This window comes from Falco peregrinus, chromosome 3, assembly GCF_023634155.1.
Source record: "Falco peregrinus isolate bFalPer1 chromosome 3, bFalPer1.pri, whole genome shotgun sequence".
Classification (NCBI taxonomy): domain Eukaryota; kingdom Metazoa; phylum Chordata; class Aves; order Falconiformes; family Falconidae; genus Falco; species Falco peregrinus.
This window is the reverse complement of record NC_073723.1, coordinates 115,397,603-115,418,169: the sequence shown is the minus strand read 5'-3', so window position 1 is coordinate 115,418,169 and position 20,567 is coordinate 115,397,603. Positions and strand designations below refer to the sequence as shown.

Genomic DNA, 20,567 nt, shown 5'->3' with positions numbered 1-20,567 from the left:
GCTGCATGCAAGGACCAACCCTTGTCATCAAACAAGCCAAGCCCAGAATCCAGCTCTACTGAGATGGAAATCCTGACCTCTAAATGCTGATGGTGGGTGCAAAGTGCAAATCCCTGCTACAAGGAGCTTCAGACTGCTGGAAAATCTCCACTTCCAGCTTCCTCCCCACTTCTCAATGCTTTTTTTTTTTTTGTCAGAAACACCCATTTTATCAGGTCTCCTGGCTTTTGGCTGGAGGGGAAGAACCATGCAGCTCTTCCCCACCCAGGCCATCTCTACAGGGGACCACCAAACCATGGCCCTTTCAAGGTGGGTTTGACAGATTCCACTCATCCTTGCCCACAGAGCCCACCAGTCCTGGGTGCCTGGTCCCGGCTCTCCTCCTAGCTGGGCTCCAGCTCCCTCTGCTTCTCTTTGTTGTGGGTGAACAGGGATTCCCACAGGCTGGATGCCACCACGGCCACCAGCAGGTTGGCACAGATGAAGGTTTCACTCATAATGAAGATGACGAAGTAAATGGCCACCATCATCTGCTCTTCTTCCCTGTTGGGGACAGGGACCATCTGGTTGACGGTTGGTGGTGGCCACCTCCCCAGCACCAAGGCCCAGGGGAACCTCTCAGCATCCATGGGAAAGGAGCCCCGCCATGGTGCCCCACGTCCCTTCTGGGGTGGGGGGACACAGCCCAGCCCCGGCCACCCCCAGGACCCCGCCCCGCAGTGGGCTCACACCTTGGTGCGTGCTCACTGGAAGGACTCATAGATATCCAGCCAGCCAGCCAGCGCGATGCCAGTGAAGAGCGAGTACATGGCCTTCCCCTGGTCACCAAAATGGACCAGGACAGACTTGCCAAAGAGGATGATGCCCAGCACCAAGAGGATCTGCATGGAGACAGTGATGGGGGTCCGGCACCTTCCCCCCAGTGGGAAGGATGCTCAGCATCCTCCAGCCCCCAGCACTGAGGCTCCCTGGCACAAGCAGGGTCTGGCCAAGCTCCTTAGCCTTAGTGCTGGGAGCTCAAACCCCTCCTCCAGTATCCTGGATCCTGCTGGGAAGGTGGGATGGGCCAGCGTGGTGGGAAAAGACCATCCTGCTGCTCCTCTGTGCCTGCTGTCCCCATGGTCTCCACAGTCACCAAGGTGCTGTGGCCAGCACTGGACCTTGTTGTCCAAGACGTTTGCTCAAGCTGATGCTCCCAGCCCAGGCAGGCGTTGCCCAGCCACTTACCAGCATAGAATCACGTAATGGTTTGGGTTCAAGAGACCTGAAAGATTATGTAGTTCCAACCCCCCGTGGAGATGGAGAGGATGAACATGTTGTTGCAGAGATCGGGGACGTCGTTGACCAGCCTGCAGACCTGCGGCAGCCCCATCACCCTGGGGCAAGGCGATAGGTCCCATCACTGCACTGACCATGGCAGGGGAAGGGGCCAGGAGAGCTGGGTCCCCTCCTGGCCTCTCCCCTGGGGGTCTGGGGCATGAGGGTGAAGAGCAAGCGATGGAGTTGCCTTTCCCCGACCCAGCACTTGGGATGGGGGCACCACACCTGGACCACAGCATCTCTGCTCAGAGCAGCACGGGGGCACCAGAGGCTCTGGGGTGCAGCACCCCCCGCTCTCGGTCACCTCAGGATCTCCAAAATCCTGGGGACACTCAGCATGGGGATCACCCTGAGGCAGACCAGCAGGAGGCTGAAGATGTTCCAGCTGAGGCTGCACTTGTGGACCTCCAATGTCCCTTTCGTAGGGCCCTTCCCCTAATGCTCCTCCCCCGGGGCCATGCACAGGGCGGAGGGGGCTGTCGGGGGTGCATGTGCCCCACGGCTCTGCCCGGGGGGGGCACAACTGCCCTGGTAGCAGGTGATGGGCCACTAGCTGAGCACAGGTGGCCAGCAGCCACAGCAGCCCCGAGGCCAAGCATCCCTGCGCTTGGGGTGGGGGTGCCGGTCCTTGCCGGGGGGGCACGGGGGGGTGCCGGTCCTTTGCGGGGGGCAGCGGCGGGGCCGGTGGCGAGCCGGGCTCTTCCTCCTTTCCCCTGGAGACGGCAGCAGCGAGCTGCGGCTGCGGGGCCCGCCCCGCCCCGGTCCCCACCCCCACCCCCCGGCATCCCCGCCCGCCGCAGCCGGAGTCGGTGAGGGACCGTGGGATGGAGAGATGCAGGGGTGGATGGAGGGAAGCGGAGGGACACTAGAGCACAAGGACAGAGGGGTGAAGGAGGGATGCAGGGACAGAGAGGTGGAGGGACGCAAGGATGGAGGAGTAATGGAGGGACTCAGGGACACAGACAGAGGGATACAGGGACACAGATGGAGGGATGGAGTGATGGAGGGACTTAGGGACTGAAGGATCTGGGGAACGAGGGATGCAGGGTGGGAGACAGGGGGACACAGAAATGGAGGGATGAGGGACTCCGTGATGGAGGACTGCAGGGACACAGGGACAGAGAGATGCTGAAGGTCTCCATCCTGGGTCACCACAGCTCCCACCTTCCAGTACAGCCAGAAACCCCTGAAGCAGTTGAGCAGCACCTTGGTGACCAGCACAATGTTGTCTGTGATATAGCTCAGCCAAAACTGGAACTGGAGGGAAAAGAGGAGGCAAGAGCATTGCTGGGCCCTGGGGTGGGACTGAGGGGTACGTGGCAATGGCCTACTGGGAAACCAGCTGAGGTTCTCCCATCAGACCCATGTTGGGTATAAAATACAAAACTTGTGGATTCTCCAGTGGCTAGTATGGACAAATTCACTGCCCAGGTATGAGCATGGTGACCCTCTCCCCATGCACGAAGCGCTCATCTCTCTGCCATCAAACAGAACTGTGGGGTTTCATGGACCCATCCCGCAGGCAGTGAAAGTCCCGAGGAAAAGGCAAGGGAGCGGGAAGGGGCAGCAGCAAGGCGGTGGTGGGCACAGCTGGCAGGGCAGTGTCGTTGGAGGTCTGGTGGACAGGGTGAACTTGACAGGCTGGCTGAGCAAGCAGCCCATCCATTCCTGGTGGTCCCAGGAGTCCTGGAGGGGGAGGCAGGGTGGGGAGCGCAGGGGGTGTCCCTGCTGTCCCGGTGGGCTGCAGGTCCAGCACCCATCGCCCACCCCACCTTTCCTCACTGCACACAACTCTGAAGTCGATGAGCAGCCCCTGTGGCTTCAGCACCTCTGTGTGGCCAGGAAAAGGTGAAGGGACAAGGGACACGTCCCAGTGCTCCCAGAGCCAGGCTGGGCCAGTATCAACATGGGCCTTTCCCAGGTATCCCAACAGCACCCTTCCTCTGTCCCAGTTTGCTTTCTAGTGCTGCAGCCACTTCCCTCTCTACAGATGGGAAACTGAGGCACAGAAGGAGCTCAGAGACCCAAAGACCCCAATTTTTCATGGACAGAGGACCAGTTTCCTCTGCTGATCCAGCCCCATGACCACAGTGACCTTCCCTGCATTGCAGCCATCCCCCAAATGCTCCCGCATCACCCACCCCATCCTCACCCACAGCTGGTGCTGAGCCTCACCACGGCTCAGTTTGCAGGATGAGCCCTCCCGGCCTGGCAATTAGACCTGAGAGGGGTGGAGGGTGCCAGGGGAAAGTTGGGGGCCTTTGGGAGGGTGTGGAGGAGACTGGGGTTTTGTTCACCCCTTTCCCACACTGGAAATCCTGAGCGTGCCTCAGTTTCCCCACGCAGCACTGGCGTGGGAACTGGAGCAGGGCGAGGCATGAGCAGGGTGTCAAGGGTGCTGGGCACGCCCTGTGCTGGGCAGGATGGGGCCAATGAGCCGCGTGGGGCCAGTTCGGGTGCCAACCCCAGCAGAGCCCAAGATACACCCACAGCCATGACTCATCCCTAACCACAGAGCCAGGTCAGGCTCTGGCCCCTTTGGCACCATCACTGGGGCCGGGAGGAGCTGGAAGGGCCACAGGGTCCCCCCCGGAGAGGGCAGCTTCCAGGGCTGGCAGCAAACCCACAGTGCCTGGGGTGTGGGGCCAGGGTGCTGGGGGGGCTGCGTGTTTGGATTTGGGATGCTGTGCGTGTGCATGCATGTGGATGCATGTCCCTGTTGGCTGGGTCAGGGTGTGTGTGCATGTGCATGCATGTGTGTGCATGCATGTAGGTGTGTGTCCCTGTTTGCTGGGTCAGGGGGTGTGTGCATGTACACGCATGTGTGTGCATGCATGTGCATGTGTGTGCCCCTGTTGAGGGGGTGCATGTGTGTGTTGCAGCCCCCTTGCAGCCCATGTGCATTAGCGCACATACACATGTGCGCACACGTGTCTTGGAGCAGCACATGTGCAGCTGGTGCCTTGTAGTGGGTGTGCACGGATGTGTGTCTGCCAGAGCGTGCATGTGTACACACGTGCATATCCTCATTGGGGTATGTATGTGTGCATAAGCATGTAAGCGCATGCATGCGTGTGTAAATGCATGTGTCAGCGTGCATAGGCATGTGTGTAAGTGCACACAGGCAGGTATGCGCACAGAAGCCCATGCATGCACACATGCTAAGCGCATGCCCGTGCCGCAACCCACCAGCACAGCCGCGTGCACCGAGCCCACGCGTGAGCGCGCCCAGCCGTGCACGCCTGCCCAAGGCCACGCGTGTGCGCGTGCATCCGTCCCGGCGAGGCGGCGGCTGGCGGGGAGCCGGGGCGCGGGGCGGGGGGGCCCGGGCCTTGGCCGGGGCAGCAGCGGGAGGAGGAGGAGGGAAGTGCGGCTCAGACAGTGCGGCGCCAGCAAACACCTGCAAACAGCTCCGGGCACACAATGGCAAATACAGGTGGGGAACCGCGGCCTCCGTCAGCGCCGCGATTGCATCAGACTCTGGCTCCTGCCAAGAGGCGAGCGAGCCGGCCTGGCCGGCCACCGGCACAGCGGCTGGGGGACGCCTGGCCTTCACCCCCCCGCGTTATTTTTTGCTCTCCTCATCCTCTTTCTTGCACCCGTGCGGTGTAGCTGGGAAGAGAAAGACAAAGCCTGCTTTGCTGGGCGGTGCGGCCGGGGGCATTTCTTGCGCTACATCTGCCCCACGAGGTAAATCACAGCCCCGGCAGGGCAACAGCAGCTACTTTTAGTTGTGTTTTTTTCCCTTTTTCTTCATTTTTTTCTTCTTCTTTTTTTTTTTTTTTCCAAATCAGGATTTCCAAGGAAAGCATCAGTGTCATGCCACAGCTCAGGCTGGGAAGCTGGGGTGGGGATCCAGGCAAGGTTTGTGCCCCCCACCGGCCCCCCGGCTATCCCCGGAGCCTGGGAACAGCAGGGCGGCTGTTCCAGGCAAGGCGCCGGGATCCGTCTGCCACGGGGGAGGAGGAGATGGCCCTGGGAGGCTTCCTGGGAGCCAGCGCCAAACCCTCACCCTGCCAAACCCCAGGGCCCCTGGGGACCTGCAGCCCCCAGCCCCAGCTGAGGGAATCCCTTGCCCTGACCTCCCCTGGCAAGGGGATGGGGTCCCCCTCTGCCTCCCCGATGCTGTTCCCATGCAAAATGCTCCAGCAGGACTGGTTTCTCCCACCCCACTAGTGCCTGTCCTCACTTCTCCCAGTAATCCCAGCCCCAAATTAGACTCATTAACTGCTCCCATGGGTCCAGGATCTCCACTGCCATCACCCCAGCTGAGGAACCCGTGGCAAGCTGGGGTGCTCACACTGCAAGGAGCCCCATTTTGCAGCTACGGAGACCCATCCCTGTCCCTTGGCTCATTCCCAGGGTGCTTTTCCCACCATTCCAACTAAACCCCTTTGGCACACGACACGGGTGAGCATGGGGACACTCACCCCTAAGCTACCCCTCAGCTTTTCTTCCCAAACTAAAAACCAGTGGAGACAGAAAAAAACTGTTTTTATCCATTACTGCAACATCAGCTCGGTTCCCAGCAGCAGTGGCTTCCGATGGGCACCCTCACCTGCCTCCCACCGCACCAGGACAGCCCCGTGTCACCCCATCCATGGGTGCCACAGGGTAACCTTCCCTTGGGAAGCCTGGGGACATCAAGCTGGGAGGAGAGTGGGATGTTCCCAGGGGTTCGTGATCCCGTTGGACTGGCTGTTGCTTTCTGGCTGCCCTGTGTACTGCTTCTCCCTGTGGAAATGCCCACGGACAAAGGGTGCTTTGTGGGTGCCAGCTGCACCCCGAGCTCACCTTGGCTGCTGCGGGGTTTGCAGGCTGAAGCCAGTGCACATCGGGGAATGTCTGCATCACCCTGTGCCCCAAGACCCCTCTTCCCACTTTCCTCCTCCTCCTCCCACCCCTGACCCAGCTTACCTGGATACTGCAGTACCCCAGGGGTGCCCTGATGCCACCGGGCAAGCACCTACACCATGCCTGGTCGAGCCCATGGCAGGAAGGCTGGAGCCCGACACAAGGCATGAAGAAGATGGTGCTACAGATGGAGGGGTTTTAACTTAGCCCCCAGCAGAGGAGCCAGGCCTGACCCTGATGGCAAGCAGGCCAGCACCTTCCCCAGGGAGCAGGATCTGGCCCAGCTGCACTGCAGCCATGGGGCTCCACAGCTGAGCCGGCCGGCCGCATCTGCTCCTGGGCCAAAGGGAAACCGCAGCATTAATCCAAGGGGAGGGAAAGGCATTTCTGCTCCCAACACGCCTTCCCCGAAGTGCTGCCACCCCCCCCATAGCCCCGGGGGGGGTCCAGGCCAGGCAGGGGCGTGCAGTGCGGATGGCACCTGGGGAACTGCAAGGCTCAAAGCAGCCCTAATTAGAGCCATGGCAGCTGCAGCCCAGAACTCCCCCTTCCCGTGTGGGGGGAAAGCATCACCCCCCTTCCAGCCCGAAAGCAGCTCTTACCCAGCCTCAGGGTACTGGGCAGCCCCTTTTTGCAAGGCATAGAGTGGAAACCCTTGGAAAAAAAGCATCCTTTCCCCCCCTCCCCAAGGTGCCAGCTACACCTCCAGATGGTCCCCGGGGCTCAGCAGCGTCTTCACTCCTTCCATATCAGATAAGCGGGGCAGCACCCAAAATAACAGGCAGACACCTCGGCCGGGAGACAGCAGCCTAGGGTTAATTCCTCCCATACCTGAGCTGACATTTCAAAGCTATTAAACAACTAATGAGATTCCTACCATAACCCTAGAAGTTACAGTAAGAGAAAGGGGTTTGGGGGCTCCCACCCCCAGGGTGCTGCTCTCCCACCCATGGGGTGCACCCTGGTTACCTCTGCCCCCAGAGATGGGGAAAAACATTCTGAACGACCTGTTTTTATTACGTAAAAATGTAACTTTTATAAAAAGTTTATAAAGCAAGTACAAGGCATGTTCGCAGAAAATCACCTTCCTGCACAAAAGGTACAAAACGTTATACTCTAGTATAGAGCTCCACAATACATGAGGCCGCAGCCCCAGAGAGTTTGGTTCATACGCGAGGATGTGCCCCCCCTCCCCAAAACCCCCTGAATTCCACCCCCACCCCCCCCAAAACCTTCAAAAAAAAAAAAGGACTCGCTGCTATAATCCAAAAATATACAGACAACCGCCTCTTCACCAGTCTATCATTAAAAGTATCTCGTTGAGGTTCGGGTCCAAAGTCTTGCCAAGTCGGGATGCTGCGCTCCGGGGGGGCTGCTGGCGGCGGAGGGATGGTGGGGGTCGGGACCAGCCGCCCCCCGCCGGCGGGGCCCGGGCCCGGGGGAGGCGATGCCGGGGGCGGTAGGTCGCAGACAGCCCGGCGCCACGGAGGAAGCTGCTATTTACCTCCGGCTGATAACGAACCAGGAACCGACACTCGCTGCCTGTTTGCTAATTGGCACCGGGAGAAGAGAGAAGAAAGGCGGGGGAGAAGGGGGGAAGGAGAAAAAAAGTTATAAATATTAAGTGTTGTGGTAACTCTGGGTTTGGTGGTCGGGAGGCGGGGGACCGCCATGCATCGGGGCGGGTATCGGTCCCCTGAGGATGATGCTGGGGGGGAATCGGGGGGGACACACACTCACCTGATGGAGCAGCCGTTAGTGACACAAACTTCTCTCGTCTTTGGAGCAGAGTTCAGACGCCAGCTCGGCCGCCTGCGGAAAGCAGGGACAGCGCTGAGGACCACCCCCTTGCCACGACACCCACCCCCACCACCCCCGGCATCCGGGGCCGCGCATCATCCCCAGCCCACCATACCCTCCTCACCCCACCATACACCACCACCACCCCCCCCTCCAACGCAGCGCAACTCTTACCTTAAGGGACAGCAGGGTGGCCTCGGAGGAGGGGTCGCGGCCCTTGGCCCCCTCCTCCAGCACGATCTGGAGGTCGAAGATGTAATCGATAACATGCTGCAGGATCTCCACTTGGCTCACCTTGGTGCCTTGCGGGATGCCCGGCACCAGCTCCCGCAATTTAGAGTAACAATCGTTCATATCGTAGAGCAAGTTCATGGGCTCCTCCAAGGCCGGGCTCTTGTTGTTGCTGCCGCGGGCGATGGCCAGGCTCTGCTCCGAGAGGCAGCACACGGCCTCGTAGCAGCTCCGCACCGACCGCACCGGGCTGATGGCTTTCATGGTGGGGGGCCGGGGGTCACAGCTCGGCTGGGGGATGCAGGAGGGGAGGGGGAAAGGGGGGGATGCCTGGGCGCGTCGGTGCGTGTCGCGACGGCTGGGACCTCCGAGCACCTCGACCACCAAAGCTTGGACCAGCGACCCCCACCTCGGCAACCCCGCACTCACAAACCCTCGGGCTCCGCCGGTATACTGGGAAAACGGGAGCCCCGCGCCGCCTTTTATATAGGCAGCCGGCGGGGCCCCGCCCCATGCATGCAGATAAGCCTTGGATCCCGCCCTCTTTATGTAAATGAAGTGCTAAGCCCCACCCTTGCATCTAAATGAGGCCAGCCTCACCACCCCCCCTACCCCCCCCCATTGACCCCCGGTGGCCCCACGGCGGGGGGGGGGGGACACGGCCACGCAGGTCGCCCCCGCAGCCAGCCCCCCACCCCACCCCTTGGGGGATCCCCCTAAACCCCTTGGACACCCCAACCCCCCAAACTGCCCCCAGCCCCCGCACTGAATCCCCCCTATTTTCAGGCAGGACACGGGGGGGGGGGGGGGGGGGGGGTTTCCCGGCCCCCCGTGTTTTTACCGGGCGCTCTCCTAAGGAAATTAGTGCCGCCCTGTTCCTCAATCCGCTTCTCATCTGACCCCCAGACTTTCTGGCGTCAGGAATTATCTTGTGACCAGCAGAAAAAAATTAATTGCGGTAAAACTGAGGTTACGATGGAGAAACCAGATTTAGGTCAGCGCCTGCGAGGGGCCGGCCTGCAGGCTGGGGGGGCGGGGGGGGGGGGGGAGATTTATAGGCGAGGGGGTTTGTTTCAGTCGGAGTGATGAGGAGGGGGAAAGGCAGCCCCCCCCCCCCCATCGCTGCCGCTCGGTGCCCACGCGTGTCGCCGCGGCGGGTGGCGGTGCCACATGGAGGGGCGCGGGGGGGCCGCAGGGCCCAGGTTGGGAATCGTTAAGCCAAGGGGAGACACACACACCCCACCCCATTGGTTTCACAGGTTTTGGTCGGGGGGGGGGGGGGGAGCGCAGGAGAGGGGGGGGCACAGCCGAGAGGGTGGGGGGCACTGCGGCAGCCCGGGGGTCCCGATGCAGGGGGGTGCGGGGGGGGCCAGGGCACTGGCCGGAGTCCCGCCGTCCCCCCCGACAGCCACCAACCACGGACGGTGCCGCTGGGGTCCGACCCCCCGCAGCTCACCGGGTCTGGGGCCGCAGGCCGGGACAGTCGCCACCCCCCCCCCCCGGCCCGGGAGCCGCTCGGTGGCCCCCAGCCCCCCCCCGGGCAGCATGGCGCTGTCCGAGGGGCTGCGGTATTTTTTGTGACCCGCCCCGAATTTCCTGGGAAATCGCCTCCGTGTGAAGGGTGGCAGCTTGGGGGGAGCCGTAATTACCCTCATTAACCTGCTCTGGGGCAAGCGGCAGCAACCGCGACCCCCCTAAAAAACGGGGGGGGGGGGGGAGTAATATTCCTTTCTATTTAAAAAATGTAAAGTTTCAAGTTAAATAAAAATTAAATAAAAATGTGGTATGTAAAAATTAGAAAGTCTAGAAATCATAAATAAAACATTTAACAATTAAAACCCGAAGAGTTAACAAATAAAAATAAGGTTTGAAAATAAAAAATTAAACGTTAAAAAGTGAAAAGTTACAACTACAAAATGAAAAGTTAAAGAATGGAAAGTTAAAAAATAAAAGTAAAAAAGGAAAAGTGAAAAAATTCAAAAGTCACAAGTTAAAAACGTGAAAATAAGAGGTTAAAAACTTTAAAAATCAAACGTGAAAAGTTAGAAAATTAATAAGGTGAAAAGCTAAAAAATTAATAAGTCAAAAGTTAAAAACTTAAGAAATGAAAAAAAGTTAAAAACTAAAAATAAAAGGTGAAAGGTTAAAATATTAATACGTTCAAAACTTAAAGTTAAAAATTAATAAGTAAAAAATGAAAAGTTAAAAACCTGAAAATAGGAAGTCAACAGTTAAAAGAATTAAAAAGTTAAAAAACGTTAAAAATGAAAAGTGAAAAATACAAAAAAATGACAAGTCAAAAAAAATTAAAAACGCAAAGCTAAAAAGGAAAAAAGGGGGGGGGGGGGGGGGGGAAGAAGCCCCGAGAAACACAACCCAGCTCCGAGCTGCGCAGCCGGCCCGAGCGCTCCCCCCCGGCCCGGGGACCCCCCGCCCGCCCCGACCCCGCTAATTCCCATGGCCGCCCCCCCCCCGTTTCCCAGGGCGGGGGGGGCCGCCGGGGGCAGCTTTTGTTTGCAGGGGGGTTTTGTTGGCGGCGGTTCCCACAGGCGCTGCCTGGGCGGCGGGGACCCGCTGCCTTTGCCCAGCTGTGGCGCGGGCCCTCCAGCTGTGTTGATCTAACTCCCGGCCCCAGACAGCCTGGCGCCAGCCCTGCGCGCGTCATGCATGCACGGCGCGGCGTGGCCAAGGCAACCCCCCCCCCACCTCCCGGGGGGGCCGCGCTGATGTGGGGGACCCCGGGGGTGCCGGCAAGGTGGGAGCACGAGATGTCACCCCCCCCACCCCCCCCACCGCGCGCCCCCCCGCCCCGCCGGCATCCCCCCCCCCTCCCCCCCCCCCCCCGCTGCTGGGTGGCCGCCCCCGGTGCCCCCATGCTTTTGGGGTGCCAGCGCTGGGTTTGGGGGGGTCCCCCACGCTGCGGCTGGGGGGGGGGCGGGTTTGTTGGCGCGGAGGAGGGAAGAGGGGGGGCGGGGGGGGGGGGGGAGCGAGCGAGATGATTTCATGGTGAAAAGGGCCCACACTGGGTGTTCTATTAAAAAATGAAAAGAGGAGGAGCGGGAGCTGGGGGCTGCCTGGCTCGGCGAGCCCCCCCAAACCATGCAAAGCCTCCGCGGGGGGGCTGTGACCGTGCCCCCCACTTCCAGCTCAGCCATCGCTTCCCACAACCTTTCCCGGGAATGGATGGTTAATCCCAAGCGATTTTCCCGCACTGCAAATACCTGCGGGGGTCCCCGAGCTCGGGGGGGTCCACAAGCAGCTGCCCCCCCACCCCCACCCCCAAATCCACCCCTCGGGCTTAGGTTTGGGTTGATATATTTATTTCTTTTTTCCTTAAATAAGTCAGTACAGGTGGCAGGATGTGAAGGACATAAAGCAGCGTGGAAGGGGCCGGATTCAGCAGGCTGCCGCGGGGCAGGGAGGGTGAGCGTGGGGGTCCCGGTGTTCCCAGGGGGGACACGCCAGTGTTTTTTTGGGGAATTTCTCGCGTTTTGGAAGCAGGAGGCTGCCTGGGAGCACTGGCTGCAGGGAAGGGAGCGGGAGGAACGGAGACGTGGCAGAGCGCCCAAGGCAGCTACAAAGGGAAGGGCTCTTCCCCAGGGGTCATCTGGATTTGCTTTTGGGATAGGGCTGGGGTATAAATCCCATCTCCCTGGGATCTTCGGAGACCCTCTGGATCCTTCGGGAGCGAGGGAAGCTGGGGGACACGGCAGGCCACGCTTCAGCTCGGCACAACGTGGGAGCGAGAGCTCAGAGCGAGCATTTTAATTCATCGATTTTTGGAGACCCTCAAGCCAACTGCCCAGCCCGGGCACCCGCATGGCACAGCACGGCACGGCACGGCACTGACCCAAGGGAGCTTTGGTGCTGGAGAAGGAATCCGGATGGATGCTCAAGGGGAAAAAGGGTTTCTGGCTTCTTAAACTGGCTCTGAAATCTCCTTCCCCACCTCGTCCCCCGGGACACCGGGCCGCCACCCCCGTGCCGTGCCAGGCTGTGCCGCGCGGTGAGCTTTGGTCACTGCACTCCTTCCCGGGTGCCGGCTGTCCCTGCGCCCCAATCCCTGCCAGGGCCGGGTGCCCCGGGTGGGCAGCGGGGCTGGGATGGGCAGGGACAGGCAGCCCGGCTCCGGCTGTTGGTGACACAAGGGACATGCCAAAGGCCCTGGCGCGGTTCGGCAAACCCAGCCTCCCTTGGGGTCCCTGTGGCCGCGGTGACAGCCCCATCCTGGGCTACCACATCCCAGATTTGGGGGTGTTTGGGGATAAATGGGGATTATAAATGGGAATGGGCAGATTGGATGGATGCACGCCTGCCACACGAGGCTGACGGCATGGGACAGAGCCCGGCCCCGGCCGCCTGCTGTGCCTCAGTTTACCCCGTCACCCACGGCAGGGACCTGCCGCAAGAGCCAGATGGTGCCAGAGGCTCCGGGCCAGGCCTTGCGCCGTGCTGGATGTGCAGGGAAATGGGGGGGGGATGAGGGGGGACCAAGGAGGGGCACTGCTGGGAGTGGGCACCCAAGGAGGGGCAGCCAGCCCCCACCCTGGGCTGGGTAACTAGGAGACCGGATCTGGCCTTGGGGAATGCGCAGCTGTTTGTGCAGGGGATTAACCCCAGGGACCCCCCTCGTCCCCTGTGCCTGAGGCAGGGGCTGAGCAGCCCACCCCGCAGCCAGGCAGGGGGAGCTCAGCCCAACTGAGCCTGCACCCGAAGAGCACTGCCTGCTGGTGGTCATTAGGGGCCAGAGTGAACACAGGGAGGCATTACCTTGCTCCAGAGCACCCAGGGGAGGGAGAGGAGCACACACATCCCTCTGGAGGGGGCCCGTGACCCCAGCCTTGGCCAGCTGCCCAGCCACCGTCTGTGCCTCAGTTTCCCCAGACTCCGTCCCTGCCAAAGCCCAGCCAGGAGCAGGGCCGTGGCTCCATCTCTGTCACCCGCAGCACCGGCAGGGCCAGGGGGATCTGTGGCTTCCCACCGGGAAGCAGAGCCACTTGTCCAGGGCAATCCCTGGGCACCCCCAGCCCCCCAGAGGGGAGAGGCCGGGAGACTGTGAGTATCCCCGGGTGGTACCCGGCCGCAGGGGTGTGGCGTGCAGCGAGGCCGGGGGTCCTGCAGGCCTGGGGGGCAGCAGGCGGGCGGCAGCGCTGTTCCCAGCGCCGGGATTCCCCGCAGCTGCTTCCTGCAGCCCTATCTCACGGGCACATCTGGGGGAGCTGGGAGCGGCTGCCCCCCCCGGCGCTTCCTGCGCTGCCCCCCACCCCCCCGGCCCTGGCTGCCGTTCTCACGGCCACCCCCAGGGCCAGCCAGACCCCCATGTCCCCCCCAACCCGATGCCCACCCCAGGCCTGACACCACAGCAGCACCCTGTGTCCCATCTGCACCCCTGGGCTGGATCTCATATTCCTGCCCCACCCCCACCCCCCCCACCCCTTATGGAGCATCCGCAGTGCTGTGGGGGGGCTGGAGCATCATACCTCATTACCCCAACGGGGCCAAGGCTGACCATGGGGTAAGGCCAGCTGGTGCCACGTGACCCCCCAACCCACACAGGCCGGGGGGGTACATGTGGGTGCACCCAGCAGGGTGAGGTGCTGTGCCACCACTACGGGTGCACCCACAATTTGGCACATACCCCCCCCCCCTTGCTCTGTCCTCCTGCCTCTGCTCTGCATCCATCGTTTCCTCTGCAAAAGGAGGAGGAGGATGGGGCGGGGGTGTGTGAAGGCTGCAGGTGTGAGCATCCCTGCTTGCAGCCCCCGGCCGCTGCAGGTGTGGGGACACTGGTGACTCAGAGGAGCCTGGGCCCCGCTGCCACCACCCCGGTGGCAAGCAAAGCACCTCCTGCCTCCCACGATATCCTCCCGGGCCCGGGGTGTGGTGGCGGGGGGGGCAGCGGGCACCCACAGCCGGCACCACCTTCACCGCAGCCCCCCCCTCGCCAAGGTGGGGTGCTCCAGCCCTGGAATGGTGTGGAGAGGGGAAACTGAGGCAAGGGGAAGGGGAGCCCATCCTGGGTTTCATGGAGGTGCACAGGTCCCAGGAGGGGTTTTGCTGTTCCCCGCAGCTCCCCCTGAATCCCTCCCTTCCTCAGGCCCCCACATTCCTCCCCCCAGGTCCTGCCGTGCTGCAGGATGTGGCTTTGCCAGGCTGCCTCGCTACACCCAGAGAGACTGTTACAACTCATCACACCCCCCCCACCCCATGCTGCCCAGCCCCAAATCACACCACCCCCAGCAACCCCCCCCCACGAAAACTTGACACACACCCCCAAGCACCCTAAACACCCCCAGATCCCCCTCCCAAAATGACAGGAGCCCCCAGCTCCAGTCACCCATCCCACTACGCCCAGCACGGCCGGAAAGCCACGTCCCGTGGAACAACCCCCCTACCACGGAAAAACATGGCGGGGGGGGGAAGGTGCTTTATCTTGGCCCCCATCAGCCCCTAATAAGGCAGCTTTATTTTTAGCGAAGGTGAAAGCCAGAGCAACCAGCTCAAGAGCTTTTTCCACTCACATCTGCATTTGTACAATTTGGGTTTCCTGTCGTGGTTTCGGCACTTTTCAAACCTGCCTGAATTGTTATTTTGTTCGCTCGTCGAAGAGCCCTACAGATACCTCCCCCGGTATAAATAACGCGTGAGCATCCCCTCCCCGACCGCCTGCTCATCCGGCCCCACGCCCCACCACCCTGCTTTCTTGGAATGGGATCCGAGCATCCCCCTGGGATTTGGATGCTGGTGGAGGTTCAGTGCTGGACCACATCTTCCCAGCCCTGGACCATGTGCTCCCAGCCCTGCATCGCAGCTTTCCAGCCCCAGTGAGGGGAAGCAGCCGCTTCGCAGACCCTGAGTGGGGAAACTGAGGCAGGGATGGGGTCAGTGCTGGGCTGTGGGGGTGGGGACCCCAGCTTGGGCCTCCCCCAGGGGCCCACAGGTTGCGCGGCCACGCTGGGTTTAAGCAGGAGGTGACATGTGTCAGGCAGCAAAGCTGGGGGACAAAGAGGGGGGTCGAGGGTTGTACCCTCCCCCTGCTGCCAACCCATCCCCACGGGGGTGGGCTGAGACCTGCCCAACTCAGCCCAGCTGTGCTGGGGTCAGCTCAGCTCCTCAGCACAGCCACTGCCGGGGGACACACACAGCTGTGTGCCCCCCCCCAGCCCTGGCCGGGAGCACGGCCCCCTCCCCGCTTCCTCTGACACAGAGTTTCCATCCGCCCGGAGCAGGTGCCAGGTGAGGGGCAGTGGGGGGGGGGGCGAGAAGGGCGCCCTCCTTCTCTCCTCAAGCTGCATCCTTGCTGGGCCCCATGCAGGAAAGGGGGGACAGAGGGCTCAGCTCCCCCCCCGCCGCCCCGCCCCCCCCCCCCCCCCCCCCCCGTACACCCCAGTGCTCCTCCAAACCCACTGGAGCTGTGGGAGCCATGCAGCCATGCTGCCCCTCAGTTCTGGGGGGCACAACCCAACCCTGCCCCCCCACATACCCACCATGGTCCCTCCGACACCCCCCAGTCCCCCATCGCCACCTACCCCCCTTCCCAAAATCCAGCCTGACACGAAGCATCTGTCCCGATTGCAGGGGTGGGCCTCCCTGTGCCCCCTCCAGCTCTGCTCACCCTATTCCCCTCGCCTGCCCCAGCACCCCGGGACAGATGCTGCCTCTCCACATGGGCACACACAAATACAGCTCTGACCTGGCCTAACCCCAATAGACATCAGAGAATCCAACATCACCCCATCCTCCTGGGGGGTCCAGCACTCCCAGCTCCATCCGGCAGCCTGGGGTGATGCGGGGGGGAATAAAACCGTGGGGGTGATGGAGAGGGATGTGATGGTGGAGTTGGAGGGGAGGTGAAGCAGCTATACACACATCCTCGGTGAGCAGGGATGGGACACAGGGCCAGGATCTGTCCCCTGTGACACCACAACCCCGTCACAGCCACAGTGATAAACCCTGGGGAGATGTGGCTGTCACCTCCTGTCCCCTGGGCAGTGTGCCCAGGCAGCGAGGGGGAGACACATTACCCCAAGGGACATCTCCCTCTGTTTCCCCATCCTCTGCCTCCAGCAGCTGGGGATTTATAGAAAATAAAAAGAAAACTCACAAATCCTCAGATTTGGGCACCCCCCATCCCAGCCATCTTCCCCCATGAAACCCCACCGCTGGTGCCCAGCCTCTCCGGGAACATCCCGCGGGATGAGGAGGATGCTGGGGTGTGAGGCTGAAGGCCGGGGTCCCCTGTCCCCATCCTTCGTTCTTTAAACTCCTTCTCCGCAGCCCGGCGGGGTGGCAGCTGCGGGGCCAGGTGCCGGAAGCCGACCTGCGCTCACTTTCACTCGGCTTTTATTTATTTTTTTCACTCTCCGTTGACCCAGGGAACTTCACTTTCTAAAGAAAGTTGTCCCTGCGTGTGTGTCCCCCCGCTGCGGGGTTGGGGACATGCCCCACACCAGGCTCACCCCACGCCCGGTGCCATGGGGATGCAATAGTACCCAGCCACGCATCCATCCCTGGAGCTGGAGGGGACACCCCACCAGCATGGGGGGGCTGGCCGAGGGGGGGTCAGGAGGTCCCTGACATGTGGCACCTGTGGCACCCAGGGGCTCCCCCGGGCCCTGTCACCCTCCTCCCCCCCCCAAAAGCAGCATCTTGCTTCTCTGCATTCACTCACCCTTGACAACCTTTCGGGGGGGTCAGCTTTATTTTCATTTTTTGTCAACCTTTTCATGGTAAACCCACCAAAGCCAGCCCCCAGATCTGCCTGCGTGAGAGAGGCGCTGGGGACACCGAGATGGGACCCCCCCTGCCATGGGCGGGGACACACATCAGGACACCCCCAAAACATCCCCTGCAGGATGGTTTCCAGCCACAGACCTCGCCCAGGGGACACAGATGTGTCCCCAGCTGGACCCAGCCCAGGGTCCTGGGTGCTGGGTGGGTGCAGGAGACCCCCTGGCTGCCTGGGTCCTGGGTGGGAGTGACCTTGGGACCACCCACCTGGGGGGCACCCTGAGCCAAAGGGACCGGGACCCACCTAGCAAGCAGGGGAGGAGGAGGGGGGACAGATGAGTCTCGCAGGTGTCCTCGTCACGTGGGGAGTCTGGGCGCCTGAGCAGGCGGTCACTCCCCCAAAGTGGTGCAGAGAGTTTAGGAGTGGGCAGGGGCTGGTGTGAGCCTGGGGGGGCTTTTGCTGGGAAAAATGGGGGGAGGCGGAGTGGGGCTTCCGGAGCCCGCATCCCTGTCCCTCTAGACCTGCAAAACCCAGTCTGCCCAGGACAGGGTGGGACATGGCCACTGGGACCCCCCCACTCGGGCCCCCCCCCACCCGTGAGAACTGGGGGGATGGAGACTGCACCACTGCGGGGGGGGCGGGTGCCCCCCCCTCCAAGGATAAGGACCTTGCATCCATTGCAGGGGTGACACAACCTGCTCACTCAGCCTGCCCACTGCAGTTACCTCCATTACCACCAGTGGCCCCCCTCCACCTGCTCCCCCTCTTACCCCTCCCCCCCCCCCCCCAGTACACGCCTAGGGCCAGTTCAGCTCTGACTGGGCTCCCGGGGGCCACTAACACTTGGGGTGCCAGCATGGGGGCTGCCTATCATCACTGCAGCGCCAGGGCAGGGGGACATGGGGGCACACGTGCCCAAATCCCTTCTGCCCAGGCCAGGGGCACAGGTCCAGGGCCTTGGGGGGCAGGAGGAATGTGGTATGGGGGGGTCCAGGACACCCCCAAAGGCAGGGACCCCTATAGAGTGTCCCCGCTGCATGATGTGTGTACCTACGTGTGCCATGATTACCTGTGTGTGCTGCACATCCCTCTGCACGCATGTAGGTGTAGGTATGTGTGTGCCGTGTGACCCTGTGCATGCATATATACGTATGTAGGTGAACTGTATGGATGTGTCTGCATGTGAGCTGCACGTCCTTATGCATGCATGTATGTGTATGTATGTGAACTGTATCGCTGTGCACGCGTGTAGGTGTATGTATGTGTGTGCTGCACACCTCTGTACATGCTCATGCATGTGCCCCCCATACCTGCGCAGGCCGCATGTGCCGTGTTTCCCGGTGCGTACGCATGTACCGTATGTACTGCACATACCGTATGTACCGAATAGGCGCGCAGCCGCCTGCGCCGCTGCTGCCCCCTGGCGGACGGGAGCGCGAGCGGGCTAACACTGCCCCCTGGCGGGAGAGCGGGGCCCACCGACCCGGCATCCCCCGCCCCGCACAGCCCCAGGACACGGCCCCCCATGCGACCGTCAGCTCCTCTTGCTCCAGCAACCCCACGGCCCCCCCCAGCCGCTCTCAGACCAGCCCCCTCATCCCCCCCCCCCCCCAACTCCTTCAGCCCTCGCCCTGGGGCAGAGGCAGGGGCACAGCCCCCCGCAGCAGGGCCCTGCTCTGGCAGGGGGTCAGCACCCACCCTCCCCCCGGGAAAGGCACCGGGCTGCAGCCCCGCGTTCGGCATCGCCCGAGCGGGAGTGGGGCGCTCAGACCCCTACCTGTCCCCGTCCCTCCGAGGCGCGGGGCAGGGCAGGGGGTCCGGGGTCCCTACGGGGGTTCAGTGACTCCAGGCCACGGGGGGGGAGGGCTGCAGCGGTGGCACCGGGCTGCTCCATGTGGCTCCAGCCCGGAGCCGGCACAGATGCTCATTTAACAGCCGCTCGCCCCCCGCAAGCACCGCTCCCCCCGCCCCCCCCGGCCTTGCGATGCTCCGCAGCCCCAGACGGCTCGGGGAGGCCGGGGGGGCGCAGCCGGGGGCGCGGGGCAGCGCACGGGGGCGGGGAGCGGGGCACAACCATTGCCCGGCGGGGGGCAACGGCGCTGAGCCCTGCGCAGCGGGCAGGGGCGGGCAGGGCAGCGGGCAGGGGCGGGCAGGGCAGCGGGCAGGGGGTGGGCAGGGGGTGGGCAGGGCAGCGGGCAGGGGCGGGCAGGGCAGCGGGCAGGGGGTGGGCAGGGGCGGGCAGGGCAGCGGGCAGGCAGGGGAGCGGGCAAGGGCAGGCAGGGCAGTGGGCAGCGAGGTGTGCGAGCAGGCAGGGCAGTGGGCAGGCAGGGCAGGGGGCGGGCAGGGGAGTGGGCAGGGGCATGCAGGGGCATGCAGGGCAGCGGGCAGGGCAGTGGGCAGGCAGGGCAGCAGGCAGGGGCAGGCAGGGCAGCGGGCAGGGCAGCGGGCAGGCCAGTGGGCAGGCAGGGCAGCGGGCAGCGAGGCGCATGAGCAGGCAGGGCAGGGGGCAGCAGTGCACGGGAGCAGGCAGGGGGCAGTGGGCCCTCACCCCCCACCCAGGTTCCGCCCCCCCAGCACCCTGCCGAGCTGTTTCCTTCCAGGGGTCGGGGTGCTGGAGCCCCCCACTCAGCCCCTGCAGGACCCCGCGGTGCCAGCGCCCAGCCCGGTTCATTCGCTCCACAACAGCCAGCACAGGGGCTTCTGTGCCCCTGGCCCCTGGGGCAGGGGGAGCCGCCTCCCCCTAAGCAGGGGAGAGGATCAGCAGGAAAAAACCTGCAGGAATCCCCTTCCCCACCTAGGGAACATGCAAATATTTTGCCTTTCCCCCCCCCCCCCCCCCAGGAAATAGCAATAATAAATACCTTCATGCTCTTACCTGTGCCACGCTCGCAAGAGACGGCGTTGCACACTCTTGGGGTCTTCAGTTACCATCAGGGGTGGATTTTTTTGCCCATATCCTTAAATCCGCCACGCACAGACAAGCTGCGGCTGGCTGGAAGCAAAGCCTCCTCAGTGGTACTAGAAAAGCCCCATTTTTATCCCAGTTTAGACTAGACCAAGACCAGGTCCAGGCTGAACTGGCTGCCCATGAGTCCTGCCCTCCAAGCACCCTCAAAGTCACGTACCAAATCCCTGCTTTTTTCCCCCACATCCAAGCCACCCCTTTTCCCCAGGAGCATTTCAACCCTCCAAAACAAAACATTCACTTAGCCTCTTCCTTTTTTAAAAAAATCCCTCCTAATACTTAACATCAGGCCCAGTTTCGGCATTATCCCTTCTGTTCCCCTCCAGAAGCTCCGCATGTCTCCTAAACAGCCAAGGAGGAGCGCAGCCAGCCAGTGATGTAAAAACTACCTGTTTTTCTCTCCCCTCTCTAGTTTGGGGTGAAACGGGGCCATTTCAGGTCCCTGAGCACACCAGACTCCTGCCCCCACAGCACAGCCCCAGAGGGGGCTGGTTTCCATGGAAGTGATGGCAAGGTTGAAGGCACTGCGGAATAAATCCTGCAGGGAAGACAGGTATCAGGAGCACGTCCCAGTGATTCACCCGCTTTGCCTTAAAAGCAGAGGGGAAAATAACATTTTGGCTCTCACGCAGCTAAACACAGAGGGACATTTCAGCAGCAGCAGAT

General features: G+C 62.2%; 1 protein-coding gene across 1 annotated transcript; it reads right to left on the bottom strand.

Moving 5' to 3' along the window:
- Positions 1-7,170: 7,170 nt before the first annotated feature.
- Positions 7,171-8,677, bottom strand: ID3 (inhibitor of DNA binding 3). Its single transcript, XM_005238288.4, has 3 exons — positions 8,149-8,677; positions 7,915-7,986; positions 7,171-7,723 (listed from the first exon to the last, which is right to left on the bottom strand). Exons 1-2 carry the CDS (start codon positions 8,467-8,469, stop codon positions 7,930-7,932), a joined length of 378 nt encoding a protein of 125 aa, XP_005238345.1. The 5' UTR covers positions 8,470-8,677; the 3' UTR covers positions 7,171-7,723; positions 7,915-7,929.
- Positions 8,678-20,567: the final 11,890 nt, after the last annotated feature.